The sequence below is a fragment of the Salmo salar genome, chromosome ssa07 (genome assembly GCF_905237065.1).
Source record: "Salmo salar chromosome ssa07, Ssal_v3.1, whole genome shotgun sequence".
Classification (NCBI taxonomy): domain Eukaryota; kingdom Metazoa; phylum Chordata; class Actinopteri; order Salmoniformes; family Salmonidae; genus Salmo; species Salmo salar.
The window spans coordinates 49,995,699-50,013,022 of NC_059448.1; the positions used below are offsets into that span (position 1 = coordinate 49,995,699).

The window sequence follows — 17,324 nt, forward strand, 5'->3', positions numbered from 1 at the left end:
GAATGATTAGCTAATACATATTTGAGAAATGATGAATAGTAAGCATATGATTTTACCTGATAATAGACTATTAATGATAATATAACTTCAAACAACACTAGTTTGCCAGTGGGAGCGTAGTAGATAGAACGCCTCTGAATAACGGGGCGTGGTTCTGTCTTAACTGCGTTGGGGAAAAGACTCATATCGCGTATGTATATCAATGACATTAACCAAGGGCTGGGGTTAATTTACCACCACCCACTTGAAAGAGAGAGGTCAATAATTTACAAGGATGACAGAGTTTTCCAAAGTTTTAACTTTGAGTGACCTAAAACATTATTATAGGTTTATAAGGTAGGTAGTATTTTACTTCGGTTACATAATTGTTCCTCTCTTCTCCACCCCTTTTCTTAACGTGTCCTGTTCGCCTTCTCGTTAAGTGCTTCCACTTCAGTTTGCAATACTGATATCACTGTTCAGTGCACAACTCCGCACGCTTCGGAATGTAGACGCAAAGACGTCTGTCTCCACAATGGAACTGCAATCCGAACTGCTCAAGTCCATCTGGTACGCGTTCATATCGCTGGACATGGAGAAATGCGGCAAAGTATCGAAGTCCCAGCTGAAGGTTAGATTTGAAGTGTAATATTTCCAAGTGCTGAGCTTTATAATCAGGAAATGGGTGTTGAATTGCTTCTGTGCCTCTGGTGCCAGCTTGTTACTCAGAGCCTACAATTCACATAATAATATCCACATAATCGTTTGTTTAGATAACCTCATAAACAAACATTTTGAGGTTTGAAGAGCTGATCAAGATAGCCTAAAAAATACATTGTTAGCCTCTTACAAGTTATTATATTAGGCTATAATACATTATTCAGCTTGAATCTAGGGATGTATACCATTTATAAAGTTACAGTCCGCCAGTAAAAATAATAATTCACATGGATCATGCAGGAATACTGCTCAGAATGAGAAACATGCACATGAAAACATTCTCACTCACACACAATTTGGATACATTGGTGACTTTAACACATGGATACACCCTCATGAGTGTGTATCCATGAAACTCTCTTTCAGTGAGTAATCACAACAGCGGCAGCCTACACACAGAAATGGGAGCATTAAAGTCAGTCGATAGTCACCTATGCCCTCGTTTCAAAGTCCAGGACTGGCCCTCTCCCTTTACTGCAGTCAACCTGTACACATGACAACATATCAGAGTTTACTGTACAGCAGAAACAGATGGTGCTGTGTGTTCAGACATCTCTCCCAGTCATCTTCCCCTTCACTCAGTCTCTGGCCTGTCGAGTTCAAACAAGTTGCGTTCTCCCTTTGGTGAGAATCCCAGGAAATAGCAGGCAGGTGTCCAGACATGCTCACATTGAGGTGTGTGTGTGTGTGTGTGTGTGTGTGTGTGTGTGTGTGTGTGTGTGTAGAGTCAGTCAGTCAGTCAGAGGTCTGTTTACACTGCTTGCTTTGGTTTTTATCATTGGCCTATTTGTTTTTTCATATGATTAGAAGTTGTGAACTATTTCAGTGACCACTTAGATAGTGTATATAAATATAGGAATAGTAGATGTAATATTGACAGTAACATTATACATTTAAAGGGTCATTTATGGGAGATTCTCATTTGGCCAAAAGACCATCCTCTCCTCGAATCCTCCGCCTTCTCCTTGGTGACCCGGAACCCGCTAAGTTGTAGAGTGGTCGAGGATAGTGTCAATTAGTTTCAAATGGAGGAGTGTCCTCGCATCCTCGATAACGTCCTCCCGCCGAGGAAGCGCGAGTATCCTTCACAGAAGAGTTTTGAAATCCGCCACACCCCCTTTAAATCAGCTGTTTACTTGGAGGAGATAAGTATGCACATTTAAAAACTGTATGCTACATATTATTTTATCTAGTAAATGTCTAGTACAACTAGCTACTTGTCTTTTTAATACTTTACACATTTAATTTGGGATTCCACCCCTGGAAATGTCATTTACATGATGACGAGCGAGTGAAGGAGTCTAATTTAATTCAAACGTATTGTTTCCACATTTCTTCTCCTCGGTTACCGTTGAGCTTTTTCAAAAGGAGGCGAGGAGAGGACAACTGAGGACAGAGGGGTTGAGCCAACCAATTGTGAATCTCCCTTTGACACAGGCATTTTCTTAATTTTTCTCTCTGTGTGTGTGTGTGTGTGTGTGTGTGTGTGTGTGTGTGTGTGTGTGTGTGTGTGTGTGTGTGTGTGTGTGTGTGTGTGTGTGTGTGTGTGTGTGTGTGTGTGTGTGTGTGTCACAGGTTCTCTCCCACAACCTGTACACGGTGTTGAACATCCCTCACGACCCTGTGGCACTGGAGGAACACTTCCAAGACGATGACAATGGACCGGTGTCAAACCATGGCTACATGCCCTACCTCAACAAATACATACTGGCCAAGGTAAACTACCTCAACAAATACATACTGGCCAAGGTAACCATCCCATCATACTCAATTGAGGATTTTCACATTGAGATGAGTCCATTCAGGAGATGAATTGCACTTGATCTGGATCTTAGTTAACCCTAAATTACATATTGGTTTCCTTAACCTGTGAGCAAAACCGAAGCATGCATTGCTGTCTTACCTTGTCCATGGACTGCTTACAGGGTATTGAAACCAATATGTCATTTGGGTGAACTATCCGTTTAACATCTAAAACTCTTTACCAGTACTAATGAACGAATGAACCCCTGGTGTGCTGCACCCAGGTCAAAGAGGGTGCATACGACAAGGAGACGTTTGATGACCTGTGCTGGATGATGACCATGAAGAAAAACTACAGACCTACCAGCGGCCAGGGGGGGCTGCTGTGCTCCCTGAGAGACTGCTTCAAACTTTTCTGTCTCTTCAACCTGCTGTCGGAGGACCACTACCCACTCATCATGATTCTACAGGAGGTGAGGGGGGTGGGGGCAGGGAGAGACTGACCTCCACTGGGACATTTAAATATAAAGCCGGATAGTATCTTTCAGAGAGAGAAGAGATGTACAGGTAGGGAGGAAATAGTTCAACTAAAAAGAGGGGGAGAGGGAGGGAGAGAGAGAGGTGGGAAAGGAGGAGAGCTGAAGAGGGAGGGAGAAATAGAGGGTTAATAGACACACCTACAGTACTGTATATAAACAGTAAGAAATGAGTCGTAGTTATGCAGTCCAGTGGCCATTTTGACTACACTGTGTGCTTTGACGCTTGCAGTATACAAACTGTATGTTTATCGATTAGCCCCTTACTCAGTGGAGGCTGCTGAGGGGAGGACGGCTCATAATAATGGCTGGAACGAGCCCGTCCTCCCCAATTATGGTGCCATCATCCTCCTGTGCTTTTGCTAAAATATCTCTACTCTAGGTCCTTACTTCCTGTTCTCCTCCCCCTAAGCAGGAAGTCAGAGTAGAATAAACCAATAGGAGGGAGGTTTGGTTTCCTGTTGATAACATCTGCAGGCTTTATGAAGATGTGTTGCAACTTGCCGACCAAAGCATTATCCCCTTTACTAGATCACTTTCTGAATATGGGTCCCAGCAAATTCACCCATAGAAGGATAAAGATCTTTTCTGACTTGTAACGCACACACACACGCGCAGGTGGAGTACCTGATGAAGAAAATCTCCACTGCGATGAACCAGGAGTGGGACGGCAAGCCCCTGGAGGACCTGCAATCCCAGGATGCCTCTGTCCAGGAGAAGGGCATGTCGGTGTGGGTGTTCCTGGATCACATGGGTGCCGGGAGGCTGCTGAGGGTCAGCAATGCGGGTGCCTTCAGTCTGGCTCTGGACCAGGTCTTCTTGGAGATGTACCACAACGTCCTCAAGAGGGTGAGTTGGTGGGACTGTATGGATGTGGCCCCTGGTGGGGCTGTGTGTGTGGGCTGTTTTTATGTGTGTGTGTGTATATCTGTGTTTGCGCTGAATGAAATTCACATTACAGGGACAATGATCGATCCCTCTCTGTCTGTCTCTGTCTCTGTGTCTGTCTGTCTGTCTCTCTCTCTCGCAGGGTTACATGTGGAAAAAGGGACATGTGCGCAGGAACTGGATGGAGCGTTGGTTTGTACTCAGGCCATCCTTCATGGCCTACTATGCCAGCGAGGACCTGAAAGACAAGAAGGGAGAGATTCCATTGGACCAGAATTGTGTTGTGGAGGTAATTTTGTTAATCTTTCAATCCACAAAAGCGGTAGAAAAAATCTTGGCTAGGATAGTTTAATTGTTTTGCTAATGGCTGAGTGAATCACTACTTTATACCTGAGACTGAGACGTACACTATATATACAAAAGAATGTGGACACAAAAGTAAATCGAGCACACAGCCATGCAATTTCTATAGACATACATTGGCAGTGGAATGGCCTTACTGAAGTGCTCAGTGACATTCAACTTGGCACAAGTCAGTTTGTCAAATTTCTGCCCTGCTAGAGCTGCCCCGGTCAACTGTGAAAAAAAAGTGGTAGGCCACACAAGTTCACAGAACGGGACCGCCAGCTGCAGAAAATCCTCTGTCCTCAGTTGTAACACTCACTACCGAGTTCTAAACTGCCTCTGGAAGCAACGTCAGCACAATAACTGTTTGTCTGGAGCTTCATGAAATGGGTTTCATTGCCCGGGCAGCTGCACACAAGCCTAAGATCACCATGCGCAATGCCTAGGGTCAGCTGGAGTGGTGTAAAACTCGCCGCCACTGGATTCTGGAGCAGTGGAAACGCGTTCTCTGGAGTGATGAATTATACTTCATCTGGCAGTCTGACCCAGACATCTGGGTTTGGCAGATGCCAGGAGAACACTACCTACCCAAATGCATAGTGCCAACTGTAAAGTTAGGTGGAGGAGGAATAATGGTCTGGGGCTGTTTTTCACGGTTTGGCCTAGGCCCCTTAGTTCAAGTGAAGGGAAATCTTAACGCTACAGCATACATTCTAGACGATTCTGTGCTTTGAAATTTGTGGCAAGAGTTTGGGGAAGGCCCTTTTCATGTTTCAGCATGACAATGCTGCTGTGCACAAAGCCAGGTCCGTACAGAAATGGTTTGTCAAAATCAATGTGGAAGAACTTGACTGGCCTGCACAGAGCCCTGACTCCAACCCCATCGAACCCCTTTGTGATTAATTGGATGCAGACTCCGAGCTAGACCTAATCGCCTAACATCAGTGCCCCACCTGACAAATGCTCTTGTGGCTGAAGGGAAGCAAGTCCCTGCAGCAATGTTCCAACATCTAGTGGAAAGCCTTCCCAGAAGAGTGGAGGCTGTTATAGTAGCAAATGGGGGACCAACTCCATGTTAATGCCCATGATTTTGGAATGAGATGTTCGACGAGCAGGTGTCCACATACTTTTGGTCATGTTTTGTATTTGTTTAATTCAACTTTTATTTCTACAGGGTGGGTCACCATTGAGACCAGGGTCTAATTTGAAAGGGATTCCTGTGAACATTAACATACAATAAATAAAACCGGATTAATCAAAACAAACACAACTCTCGCATCACCTCCCTTAAAGTCTAATTTCAAGGTGACCTGAAGGCTATTCCATGAGCTGGACCTCCTGAAGCAGTCAGTCCAGAGAGCGGGTCTGAAAATGGCTGGATCTTCAGTTAATACGTGAGCTGATGTAGTGGGGGAAGTCTCTGAAGAACCGCTTTATGTACAAAAAGTAACCAATGCTGGACCCTTCTGGTAGTTAGACTTCCAGCCAACAGAATTATACAAAATGCAGTGATGTGTACGGAACATTGTCCCCAGTGATAAAACAAAGTGCTGAATGCTAGTTTGAATCTAAAGGTTTTAAAGCAGAGGCTGCCACATGCATGTAGATTACATCACCATAATCAAGTACTGGGAGAAGCGTTGCTTGAACAATCTTCCTTCTACTTTCCAAAGTGAGGCAGGATTGGTTTCTTTTATAGAAATCAATCTTAATTCTCAACTTTCTTGTCAGTTTTTCAATGTGTGTTTTTAAAAGACAGCTTATCAATCCAAACATCCAAGCACTTATAATGGAGGACTTGTTCAATTTGGGCTCCCTTCAATGTGCAAATATGTAGGTCCTCAAAGTTAATATTACGAGACCTGGAGAACATGAACTTGGTTTTATTAGCATTTAGCACTAGTTTAAGATCAGTAAGCAATTTTTGAATGGAGTCAAAACCATGCTGAAGGTTTTGAATGGCCTGCTGTTAAGAGGGGGAACAGGAGTAAATAACTGTATCATCCGCATTGAGATAAATGTTACAGGTTTTAGCAGGTTGACCAATATTATTTATAGAACTAGTGAAGAGAACAGGGCCATCGACTCCTCTGGCAAACCTTTGATAATATTGAGGAAGCTAGTTTTGATACCGTCAGTACAAGTTGTGTCCTGTCCATTAGATAGTTATTGAACCATCTGCAAGATGCCTGATCTAACATATTTCACACAACCTTTGTACAAGTAAGAAATGGTCAGCAGTATCAAATACTTTTGACAGGTCAATAAATAAGGCAGCACAATGGTTTATATGGTGTAAACAGTATAGCACATCATCTAGACAAGTGTAGCTGCTGAAACAGTGCTATGTCTGTTAATCTGTCTGCGTATTTCAAGACATGGCATATGAGGGTGTAGTTAGATACCCAGAGGGCTGGATGATTCTCTTCATCACGCATCTTGAAAAAAGGTATACTATACTGAACAAAAATATCCACCTGACCGGTGTGGCATATCAAGAAGCTGATTAAACAGCATGATTATTACACAGGTGTACCTCGTGCTGAGGACAATAAAAGGCCACTCTAAAATGTGCAGTTTTGTCACACCGCACAATGCCACAGATGTCTCAAGTTAAGGGAGCATGCAATTGGCATGCCGACAGCAGGAATGTCAACTAGAGCTGTTGCCAGATAATGTCGTTTATTTCTCTATCATAAGCCGCCTCCAACATTTTAGAGAATTTGGCAATACGTCCAACCGGCCTCACAACCGCAGACCACATGTAACCACACCAGCCCAGGACCTCCACATCCGGGGACCTTGACCTGCGAGATTGTCTGAGACCAGCCACCCAGACACTTGATGAAACTGTGGGATTGCACAACTGAAGAATTTCTGCACAAACTATCAGAAACTGTCTATGGGATGCTCATCTGCGTGCTCATCATCCTTACCAGGTTCTTGACCTGACTGTAGTTCAGCATTGTAACCAACTTCAGTGCCTAGAAGGCCAGCATCCCGGAGTCGCATCTTCACTGTTAATGTTGAGCCTGGTGTTTTAGGACTAGACATTCAAATTGCTTAGGGACAGAGGTAGTGAGAGATACGGAAACATTTAAGTTGTCCTTTGTAAATATGGTGACACCTCCACCTCTGTCAGATCCAAAACATTATAACCAGCCAGAGACGCATCAGTATCCGGCACAGTCTTATTTAGCCAAGTTTCCCTCAACCCCTCCCATCTATTTGAACACCATCCAGTTTTGATTTCTATTTGCCATATATTTTTCAACTGTGCTGTGATGTTTCACAAAAGTTCTGAACCTTTCTATTCTCATAGTTTCTACAGATTGTAAATGTAAATACATTTTTGGTCAAAAATTATTGATTGTCTATGACTTTTCAAATCACCCAGCAGTGCTATTTGCAGAGTTGGCTCCAAGTAAATGTTGCAATTCTTCAGCCATTCCTGAACCGGTGACCAAAAACAAGACACATATGGACAGTACCAAAACAAATGATCTAATGATTCTGTCTTTTCGCAGCAAAATCTGCAGCGCTGAGATGTGTGTGTGTGTGTGTGTGTGTGTGTGTGTGTGTGTGTGTGTGTGTGTGTGATTGGTTGCAAGAATTTTGTATAATTGTAATGGAACAATTTTAACTTTTGAATCCGGCGTTGTTTTGTGTATCAGTTCATAAACCATGTGCCATGGAATTGGTGTATCGAAAATCTCTTCCCAACTATTTGGCAATCTATATGGCACAGCTGTCCATTTTTGGTCCTTAAATGAAACTGGTATACTTTTATTTATCATAATTTTCTTTAACCACTTTTGGTCTTTAATGCAGGGCCGACAGACAAGTTCCTTACTCTTTCCCTCTTCCATTTTTGCTGTTTCAGATATTACCAGAATGTCCACATTGGTTTGAGAGGTCAGAGTTCAAGATCAAACTTCTGGCATTTACATGAATCAGTCCAACGCCACAGCTGCAGGATTTCATATCGGACTCTAATATCAGCACACTATGCTCAGTTGGTAACCCCTTATTTGAAAATACCATAGGGTTAGCTTGAATTGGTATAGATACAAGCTTGTCTAGAACTGTACCATTGGGCCTATATTTTGAACTAGGATGTGGATTACAACAAGAGTCAATGAGGGTTACCTGTTGCGAGCCTGATGCTAATGCTGATCATTTATGGTTGGGATTACCTGAGCGGAACTTGGGGTGTTGATAAGTCAATGTCACCCTGGTAGTCAACCACCAGTTGTCCTCTTTGTCTTAGGCTATTCCAGACAGGGATGGGAAGCGTTGTCTCTTTTGTGTGAAGACCACCAGCAAGACCTATGAGATGAGTGCCGCTGACCAGAGACAGAGGGTGGAATGGACCCAAGGTGAGGGGATGTGAACAAGTGTAACGCCCTGCCTGAGACACAAGCCTAATTGTCGTCCTCGGACCAAGAGGATATCCTGTTGACCTAATGGTTAAAACATTTGGTTAGCACGCAGGCGACCCCTTGGTTGAAAAGCATTAGGGAAGGAACATCGCTTTTTTTCTGATTCTCGTGTGTGTGTGTGTGTGTGTGTGTGTGTGTGTGTGTGTGTGTGTCTCTCCCCAGCCTTGCAGACTGCCGTCCGTCTCCAGGGTGAGCGCAAGTCCTCCCTCCACCAGGAACTAAAGCTGAAGAGGCGGGTCCAGCGCGAGCAGAGTCAACGGGAGCGCAGCCTGAGCGCCAGCAGCAGCCGCGGCAGCCAATCAGAAGATCTTACCATTCAAGACCTGGAGAAGGAAAAGGAACGGCAAGGACAGGAGATAGAGAGTATTATTCAGGTGAGCAGGAGGGGGAGAGAGTGAGGCATTAAAAAGGAGAGAGCGAAAGGATGAGAGGGGGTAATGCATACATAGTATACCTTACCTAACATGACATGTAGGATGTATGTGTCCCACAGCACCAGCGAGAGGTGGAGGCACGGCGCAGGGAGGAAGAGGAGAAAGAGAGGCAGCAACAGAAGGAGGTCCAGAGAGAGTTGGAGAGACAGCTAGAGGAGGCAGAGAAGGTAAGATCATGTACTGAAGAATGAGGTTTATCAGTGCACCTGTGTAGGTTCCCCAGATAAATGATTAGTGTGTGTGTGTGTGAGAGAATGCAGCCGGTGTACAAGTATACGTGCCTGATTGCCTGCCTGCGTGTGTTCCCCAGTTGCGGGAGAGCATGCAGGCTGAGATGGCAGAGAAGGAGAAGGAGGCCGAGCAGCAGAGAAAGAGGATCCAGGAGCTGGAGCTGACCCAGCACAAACTGGAGGCTGCTCTCAACACAGAGATACAGGCCCACATGGAGGAGGAGAGAGTCAGGCTGGAGCTAGAAGGGTAACACGCCTACGCAAACTTATCTCAACACGGAGATACAGGCCCACATGGAGGAGAGAGTCAGGCACACACATGCAATTTTACACACACACACACACACACACACATGGCTGCAAGACTAAAGACACAGATCAGATCACCAAACGTCCCTGTCTATTGCAGTAGAATTGTCTTCTGTGTCCTTATATCCCTCGTCCTCTCTCCAATCTATCCTTGTCTCCCTTTCAACTGTCTCTCTACCGTTGTCCTCCTTCCTCTCCTCTCCCAGGGTACTGCAGGCAGAGGAGGAGAAGAGCAGGCAGTGTCTGCTCCTCCAGGAGCAGCAGGAGGCATCCCGCCACTTCAGCCCCACAGAGGAGGCCCCAAACAGAGCTAAGGAAGAGCGGCCAGACCCCTCTGCCCTCCACTACGCCTCCCAGGAGCTCCAGAGCCTCCGAGAGACCCGAGAGAGGAGTCACCAGCACCTGGAGGTGAGAGAGAGATGAAAGGTAGAGGAGAAGTGGTGGCAGGAGGTGAGGGGAGAGCAAGATAAGGCTGTTGTTCAGGATCTTTTTAGGTGGGAATCTAGCTACAGTGGACTTTAGGCAGCCATAATTTCCACAGTGAGAAAGCTTTATAGAATTATTTGCAGGTGGAATTGTTGCATAGGGCACCTATAAGTCAATAACAGCTAGTAAATTATAGATGGTAAAACAAAGTGCAACTGACATCAACTTTAACTTTGTTCTCATGTCCTTGTTTCCTTCTCTCTGGGTCTGTAGGAAGTTCAGGAGAAGCTTCGTAAAGCCAGCATCCATGTCCGACACTGGAACGTTCAGCTCAACCGCCTAATGAAACCCGTCGCTCCTGGGGGTAATGCTCTGCCATGTATTTCTCTCTCTGTGTGTGTGTGTGTGTGTTGCAATAAAAAAAATACTACAATAAGAAATCAGATTTGATGGACATTCAATAACATATACTAAATATGGTATGCCATATCTTTTGCTACAGACAAGTTATCATCGTTGCCAGCGAAAATCACCTGCCCGAAACAGGAGGGGGCGTTAGCCAGCAGTGAGTTTATCGCTAAACTCCAACCAAGAGCCAATCAAGAAACTCAGCAAATACTTGAGAGCCAATCGGCTACAGAAGAGAAAGGACTACAGGAACAGATGGAGGCTATCACCCTGTCAGAGCCTGGGGGATCGTGATGTGTCATGGGTAAATTGTGACTGACTGACTGATCTACAAATAATATTGTAGTTATTTATGATGCAAGGATCTTTGCAGATCAGTCATTCGGGAGTCGTCTGCACTGTCGGCTGCAATGTCGAACATTCCCAGTTGTTTTACATGTCAACAGTCTGGCCGAGTTCCTGCCCGACTAGATGCGCAGGTGTTGCATTGCATCAATCAATGGTTGCGTGCCACGTCATCGACTGTGCAGTCGGGCATCAGATTTCTACATCATATGAGGTGCTTAGCTGATGTGTTAAATACCAATCAAGGCTTTGAAGATCTGGAATGTAGTCGGGGAGGAACCCGACCTCTACCAATGGTAGTGCTGACTAGGAGATGAGTAGGATCTGTAAAAAATAAATTAAAGGGAATTTGTCTTCCTATTAGAAAGTGCTTTGATCGAGGAGATACTACCTGTGCAATAAGAATGCTAATTTTTGTTTCTTCCGTTCCGTACGAACATGACACATGATGAGGACTATGATTCTTGGAAGGTGGACCCTGTAGCCTATACACTACTTCAAGAACTGAGAAACACCTCATCAACCAACTGACTGTTCAGATTTCCATCTTGCTAGGGGACAACAGTCATTGTAAATGATAGAATACCGAGAATAAACGACAGGTTTGAATTTCTGTACAAAAGAAGTGCACATACTGGTATGTTGTGTGTGTGAACAACGTGATTGCTCTCTTCTCCATTTCATACAAGGCAGTCTAACAAACCCATCTATGCCATTTTTTGTCAGGAAAGGGCAAGTGTCATGTCAGGAAAAATCGGGACACGCAAATATGTACAGTCCCCTTTTGAAATAGGCCTAATATTCAGCACAACACAATAATTTTTTTTCTCTCTTTTATTCTTGAATGCAATCTCTTTGAAGTAATGTCTTAAATCTGTGGCTCACATATGCCTAATATATTGACTTATATTTCAAATGCATATGTAATATGTACTAATATTTAAAATAAATATCTAAATACGTCTTACTCATGTCCATATGTCACATATAGTATTATACAGTATATCGAGTGGTTGGTGTTTTTTCGATAGCCTACAGAAGTTGAACATATTAGTTTGTGTAGGTAAATAGGCCTACCAAGTAATGAAAAAATATTCAAACGAACACGTGCTATATTTCTAACTAAAGATTGCTAATTCAATGTGAGTATTTTTGGCGTGTTGTGATGTTTTTGTGTGATTTCTTGTGAATCTGCAACGCGCCCAAACTCTGACCATCGTCTACGTCATTTGAAAGCGACTTTTCTCTCCTAAGCAATATGGCTGCGCACCTGCGCCGATTGATAGTCTCATGGAGTGTATAATATGAGTTCCGTGAACTTATTAAAACCTACGAACCGCTTCGGTGGACACCACATTTAGAGATTGCACGTGGCAATACTATGCACATTAACGTTGTCGTCCTGCGAAAAGGTGTATCAGTCAACATGAGAGGCGCTACTCTCCTCAACATGATGACACCCTCAATAACGGAGCTTAGGTCATTTCCCTTCTTGTGCAGGAAAGTGTCAAACAACCCCCATCAGCATGGCTCACAGAACGGGACACAAACATCACCCGAGACCAAAGACCAACTTGTGGAGAATGAGCCCACGGAGGAAGAGCAACGGAGACCCAAAAAGAAACCGAGCGAGTGTTCTGTGCTGCTCTTTCCCGGGCAGGGGAGTCAGTTCGTGGGTATGGGTCGCGGGCTTCTGAAATACAGAAACGTCAAGGACATGTTTGCCGTCGCGCAGAAGATACTGGGCTACGACTTGCTGTCTCTGTGCCTAGATGGACCAGAGGAGGAATTGATGAAGACAGTCCACTGTCAGCCCGCAGTGTTTGTCACATCACTGGCAGCTGTGGAGAGGCTGAACCACGAAAATCCAGCGGTAAGCCACATAGTAGTTGCCATGTCTGTAGCCGCTTATGCGCCGATGCTGTGTGAGTTGCATCTTATTTAATTAGTTACAAGTGTGCATTTAATGGCAAAGTATACATTAAATATGTTTAACTATACAGCCTAAGACACCCTGATGTTTTATACCAATAATATTGTATTTCTCTACAAACATCTTGTCATCATATGCGACCTCATCCATCTCAAGGCCATTGAGAATTGTGTGGCTGCTGCAGGATTTAGTGTGGGAGAGTTTGCAGCCCTGGTGTTTTCTGGTGCCATGGATTTCGCAGAAGGTGAGCCTCAATAGTCTATCCAATGCTGTGCTATACTTAATTATGAACGGACAGTAAACAATTCTAAGTCGCCATAGTTTTTTTTGTCTCTTTCATCCTACAGCGCTGTATGTGGTGAAGGTGCGAGCAGAGGCCATGCAGAAAGCGTCAGAGCTGATCCCCAGCGGCATGCTGTCGGTAATGGGACGGCCCCAGGCTAAGTACAAACATGCCTGTTTGCAGGCCAGGGAGCACTGCCTTAGCCTGGGCATCAAGGAGCCCGTCTGCAGCGTGGCCAACTACCTTTTCCCCGACGGGAGAGTCATCGCCGGCCACAAAGAGGTAGTGGATGGATGGGGAGTCATTATTCTTTGAAGTTGTGTCACTCTCTTGGGCCACAACATCCTGGCTTTACGTACCTCACATTTATTTGAGATTAGGGTCAAGCAGGCTATAGGCCTACTTATCAGATATACCTAAATGGGTTAGGGGAAGGGGCTAGGGCTGGAATTGACATTGGGAATGAGTCAGACACTTCCTCCTGTCCTCCCTCCCTCAGGCACTGGACTTCCTACAACAGAACTCGAGGAAACTTCACTTCCTGCGTGCGCGGCCGCTCCCGGTGAGTGGGGCCTTCCACACGGCGCTGATGGAGTCTGCCACCGAGCCCCTGAGAGACGTCCTCAGACAGGTGGAGGTACGGAACTTCATCAATCAGTCAATAATATATTTTCAATTTCCAGTTGGTCAATGTACTGTGGAGCCAGGACATTACAATATACAGCATATGTCAAGTATATAATATCTCCAGTCGTGTTGGTTGAAGTATGGTGGAGTTTACAAGATTTGATTCTTAACATGGGCCATAGACAGATTGTCAATTGTATAAGTCTGTTTAAAAACATTTACAGTTTCCCTCCATAAAAATGCCTAAATAAATTTAAAGGAGTGGAAAAATCCTTTACCAAAGCCGTCTCTCTACCCATCCCAACTTAGGTACGTCGGCCCGAGATCAATGTGTACTCCAACGTGGACGCCAAGCGCTACATGCATGAGGGCCACGTGCGCAGGCAGCTGGCCAAGCAGCTGGTGTCGCCAGTGAAGTGGGAGCAGACCCTCCACGAGGTGTTCGAGAGGACCCAGGGTCAGAGCTTCCCCCACACCTACGAGGTGGGCCCCGGGAAGCAGCTGGGGGCCACGCTGCAGAAGTGCAACATGAAGGCCTACAAGAGCTACACACACGTGGACGTCACCACCCACGATGACTGAGATGATTATGGTCTGAGGAGTGAGACAGGACTCATGGATTTGTGAAGAGACTCGTATCAATACTGTACAGTATACACCCATTGACAATCTCCCAAAATGAGTAAAACAGTACTAAAGACAGACACACATACATTACCTACAGTATACTTCCTTCAATGTGACAGAAATGACTGTCCATATGAACTCATTCAAGTGACCTTGCACCAATTAATAAATACCTGGTATTTATGAGTCAAGTCAGTTTGGTTTTTCAAGTTTAATTTTTTTCTCAAGTCATTAAAAAATAATTTTCCAGCGTCCATTTAATGGTGTAATAAGCTACATAAGATAGTTGTGGCAATTAAATGTCTAACCAGTAACAGGCCCAATCTTCATAGAAAAGACTGCAGACCAGCAACAGTCTTTAAAACATGCATTAGTTGATAAGACTATAAAAACCGTGATCCAGCACAATCAATTCAAGAACACACACTTTCTTTTTTTCTTAAATTAAAGTCTATAGTAAAAATTGTTTAAAAATCTCACTCAATTAGGAAATTGTCCAACACAAAACATTGTAGCCAGAAGTCCAGCCAAGGCCCCCTCAGTGCAGCGGTTATCCTTTCTACTCCTTCCACAATGCAGTGCAAATGGTTACCGTGGCCACCAGTGCCACAGTGGCAAGTGTTGCTTTGGCCCAACCAGGGTAGTTAGCAGGTTGAATACTGGAAACCTGTGTAGGGGCAAGGGACAACACACGAGTAGTAGTAAGAGACTTATCCCAAATCTACCCTTAGCCCCTACCCCCAATGCACATGAGAAGTATATACTGTAGGTATAGGAAGTGTGCTAGTGGCTCTTACCCAGGTTACCCAAGCCTCTGCTCTCTGTGTAGCCTGCCTGTGGACAGCGGAGGCCAACCAGGCTTTGGCCACACCGGGCAAACTCTTCACTCCCCAAAGCTGTCCTTGTATCCCCCTGATAATGAGTTACATGAGATCTTTGTTAACCATATTTTTATTTATTTATTGCGTGTTAAATATTTATGTGCAAAATAAGCACGGATTTACTAGTTGTTTGGCACAATACATCCTGGTCTTTGAGCCCTCTCACCTGTAGATGCTTCTAGTCAGGGCGTGGGCAGGCCTTGTCACATGGAGAGTTTGTGGCACAGGCCACTGATTAGGGAGTCTCTCTGCCCATTCACGCTCCAGTCTGTCACCAATCTCTGCCAGCTGACGACCTGTAGTCCGGGCAGCCCTGGCATGGATCCTAAAGGAGGGACGGACAGAAATTATGTTCACGAAACATTAGAAATGCGTTCTTTATTCCTTGAGGTAATCGGTGATTGGGTAGCAAAAAAGTGTACAGTTTCAACCATTTTGCTTTCACCCATAATGTAAAATTGGTGACTACTTCAATGAAGGAAGAAATTAGGATTTGAATACCTCCTTTGAATGTCTTATGACATAAGAGATAACATCAGCTAAATATGTGTATGTGACCAATAAAATTGGATTTGATTTGGATTTGACAGAGTTTGAGTAAAATGTAACAATTTCTTATCTCGTATCGTCTGTGTAAACTGATCAAGAGGTCAGGACTGGTGTGACGTAGCCTCTACCTGAGATTCACATCAGACAGGGTGATGTTGTCCACCTCACTAGGTCCAGCCCTGAGGGAAATGGCACGGCATCGCTCTCTTCTGTGCTCCACCATTTTGTTTTCTGATAAAGAAAAGAGTTTGCCACACGCATGTTATGAGTTTCAGGGTGTTGCACATAAATAATGTGGAAGCCATGTCAGGACAACAGTTTTTTTTTGTGTGTGTGTGTGTGGTAAAAGGTGAGTCAGTGCACCTAGCTGTGTGTGTGACTATGGTCATAATACATTTAACGCCCATAATTATCTACCTGTGTAAATATTGAGCCATGTGACCAGAAGTGTGTTGCCGGGGAGATTATTCAGGTCAGTGGACACAAACTTTCCTCATCCTGAAAAGATGTCGTCTTCAGGATTCACTGCACAGGATGGGCTCAGTGAGGTTTCAAGATACAGTGTGTGTGTGTGTGTGTGTGTGTGTGTGTGTGTGTGTGTGTGACCTACATTAATGCATGTCATGTCAGTTTTTACTAGGAATCTGGATGTGAAACACAAGAGAGTTTGGTGTTGAACGCAACCCTGGCTCTGCTCACCTGTCCCTAAGCTGTTCTGTTCTTCTGCTCACGTGCTGTTGGAGAGGTAGTCACAATGCAAATGGTGGATTTCCATTACTCAAATCAACCAAATGGCTACCATCGCAAAACAATTGCTTCCGTATTTTGTCATGTTAAAATATACATTTGATTTTGTAATATTACATAATGTCTTTACAAATGTGATGTCTCAAACCAATCCAATGAAAGGATGGATTTGTCATTAGTCTTGCTTTAAAATAATTGGCAAATAAAAATAAATACAATGTAAAATATAGGTAATAAAGATACTATGAATTATTTAACTATTAAATTAATAATAATATTATTGTTAATAACATCATATATACCTTAGCTCTTCAGCATGATCAAATCATAACAATTTGGGGGAAATATTATTTGTGGATAGTAATGTTTGATAAGGGTTTGTCAAAACAAGGTGATGTCATCCTCTTCACCAAACAAACCTAAGGTCGATTTGAAGATCACACAAGCAGGAAAGACAGTATAATTTGCCCTATTTCAATGTAAAATATTTAAACAATGATAATGATCCTATCATTATTCATATTTTGTCATCGACTTTCACATCTATAGAAGAGCAGTACTGCAGTCAATATCTGTCTACACAATGTTCCTTGTCTGACAACAAAGGAACAGGTGCATTGTAGAATAACAAAAATGTAAAACTTACCTATTTTGTAGATTAAAGTAGACGCCGCCCTGTAAAGCAAATAATATGGGCATTATAGAACAATATCTTAAATATAAAAATGTTTTGAACATTTCACAGTTGTTTAAAATGTTCCTACTTACAGCAGCGTCCTTTAATCTTGTTGTTTTCAGGTAACTGCCACAATTATCATTTCAACAGCCACGCCTATGGCAGTTACACCAGGAAGATCCTTGAGGAGTGTTTC

At 43.9% G+C, this 17,324-nt stretch overlaps 3 protein-coding genes across 9 annotated transcripts; 2 read left to right on the top strand and 1 right to left on the bottom strand.

Moving 5' to 3' along the window:
• The first annotated feature begins 157 nt into the window (after positions 1 to 157).
• LOC106609557 (differentially expressed in FDCP 6) lies at positions 158 to 11,772 on the top strand. 6 transcript variants are annotated; one of them, XM_014208483.2, is made up of 13 exons: positions 158 to 336; positions 423 to 610; positions 2,275 to 2,448; positions 2,727 to 2,915; positions 3,597 to 3,827; positions 4,009 to 4,155; positions 8,482 to 8,590; positions 8,816 to 9,027; positions 9,129 to 9,254; positions 9,398 to 9,564; positions 9,833 to 10,034; positions 10,326 to 10,416; positions 10,555 to 11,772. In XM_014208483.2, the coding sequence occupies exons 2-13, from the start codon at positions 515 to 517 to the stop codon at positions 10,752 to 10,754; spliced, it is 1,944 nt and encodes a 647-aa protein (XP_014063958.1). In that variant the 5' UTR covers positions 158 to 336; positions 423 to 514; the 3' UTR covers positions 10,755 to 11,772. The 6 variants fall into 6 exon arrangements, with proteins under 6 accessions (XP_014063958.1, XP_014063960.1, XP_014063961.1 ...); XM_014208485.2 differs by having other exon boundaries at positions 160 to 336; positions 9,147 to 9,254; XM_014208486.2 differs by having other exon boundaries at positions 161 to 336; positions 2,275 to 2,415.
• Positions 11,773 to 12,026: 254 nt separating this feature from the next.
• Positions 12,027 to 14,466, top strand: mcat (malonyl CoA:ACP acyltransferase (mitochondrial)). Its single transcript, XM_014208489.2, has 5 exons — positions 12,027 to 12,678; positions 12,895 to 12,982; positions 13,086 to 13,303; positions 13,521 to 13,658; positions 13,958 to 14,466. Exons 1-5 carry the CDS (start codon positions 12,187 to 12,189, stop codon positions 14,228 to 14,230), a joined length of 1,209 nt encoding a protein of 402 aa, XP_014063964.1. The 5' UTR covers positions 12,027 to 12,186; the 3' UTR covers positions 14,231 to 14,466.
• A 5-nt stretch (positions 14,467 to 14,471) lies between these two features.
• Positions 14,472 to 17,297, bottom strand: bik (BCL2 interacting killer). Of its 2 annotated transcripts, XM_014208490.2 has the most exons (7): positions 17,221 to 17,297; positions 17,099 to 17,127; positions 16,405 to 16,439; positions 15,834 to 15,936; positions 15,323 to 15,481; positions 15,073 to 15,187; positions 14,472 to 14,942 (listed from the first exon to the last, which is right to left on the bottom strand). In XM_014208490.2, exons 4-7 carry the CDS (start codon positions 15,926 to 15,928, stop codon positions 14,835 to 14,837), a joined length of 477 nt encoding a protein of 158 aa, XP_014063965.1. In that variant the 5' UTR covers positions 15,929 to 15,936; positions 16,405 to 16,439; positions 17,099 to 17,127; positions 17,221 to 17,297; the 3' UTR covers positions 14,472 to 14,834. The 2 variants fall into 2 exon arrangements, with proteins under 2 accessions (XP_014063965.1, XP_045578160.1); XM_045722204.1 differs by lacking the exons at positions 16,405 to 16,439; positions 17,099 to 17,127; positions 17,221 to 17,297 and adding an exon at positions 16,123 to 16,243.
• Between the last annotated feature and the right edge of the window lie 27 nt (positions 17,298 to 17,324).

Excerpts from the sequence above, each read along its gene's own strand:
- LOC106609557 (XM_014208483.2), top strand. The coding sequence starts at position 515 with ATGGAACTGCAATCCGAACTGCTCAAGTCCATCTGGTACGCGTTCATA. Across the intron at positions 10,035-10,325 it reads GGAGTCACCAGCACCTGGAG|GAAGTTCAGGAGAAGCTTCG; the intron begins GTGAGAGAGAGA and ends CTGGGTCTGTAG. Across the intron at positions 10,417-10,554 it reads GAAACCCGTCGCTCCTGGGG|ACAAGTTATCATCGTTGCCA; the intron begins GTAATGCTCTGC and ends CTTTTGCTACAG.
- mcat (XM_014208489.2), top strand. The coding sequence starts at position 12,187 with ATGCACATTAACGTTGTCGTCCTGCGAAAAGGTGTATCAGTCAACATG. Across the intron at positions 12,983-13,085 it reads TGCCATGGATTTCGCAGAAG|CGCTGTATGTGGTGAAGGTG; the intron begins GTGAGCCTCAAT and ends TTCATCCTACAG. Across the intron at positions 13,659-13,957 it reads ACGTCCTCAGACAGGTGGAG|GTACGTCGGCCCGAGATCAA; the intron begins GTACGGAACTTC and ends ATCCCAACTTAG.
- bik (XM_014208490.2), bottom strand. The coding sequence starts at position 15,928 with ATGGTGGAGCACAGAAGAGAGCGATGCCGTGCCATTTCCCTCAGGGCT. Across the intron at positions 15,482-15,833 it reads CTGTCTGATGTGAATCTCAG|GATCCATGCCAGGGCTGCCC; the intron begins GTAGAGGCTACG and ends TCCCTCCTTTAG. Across the intron at positions 15,188-15,322 it reads CTGACTAGAAGCATCTACAG|GGGGATACAAGGACAGCTTT; the intron begins GTGAGAGGGCTC and ends ACTCATTATCAG.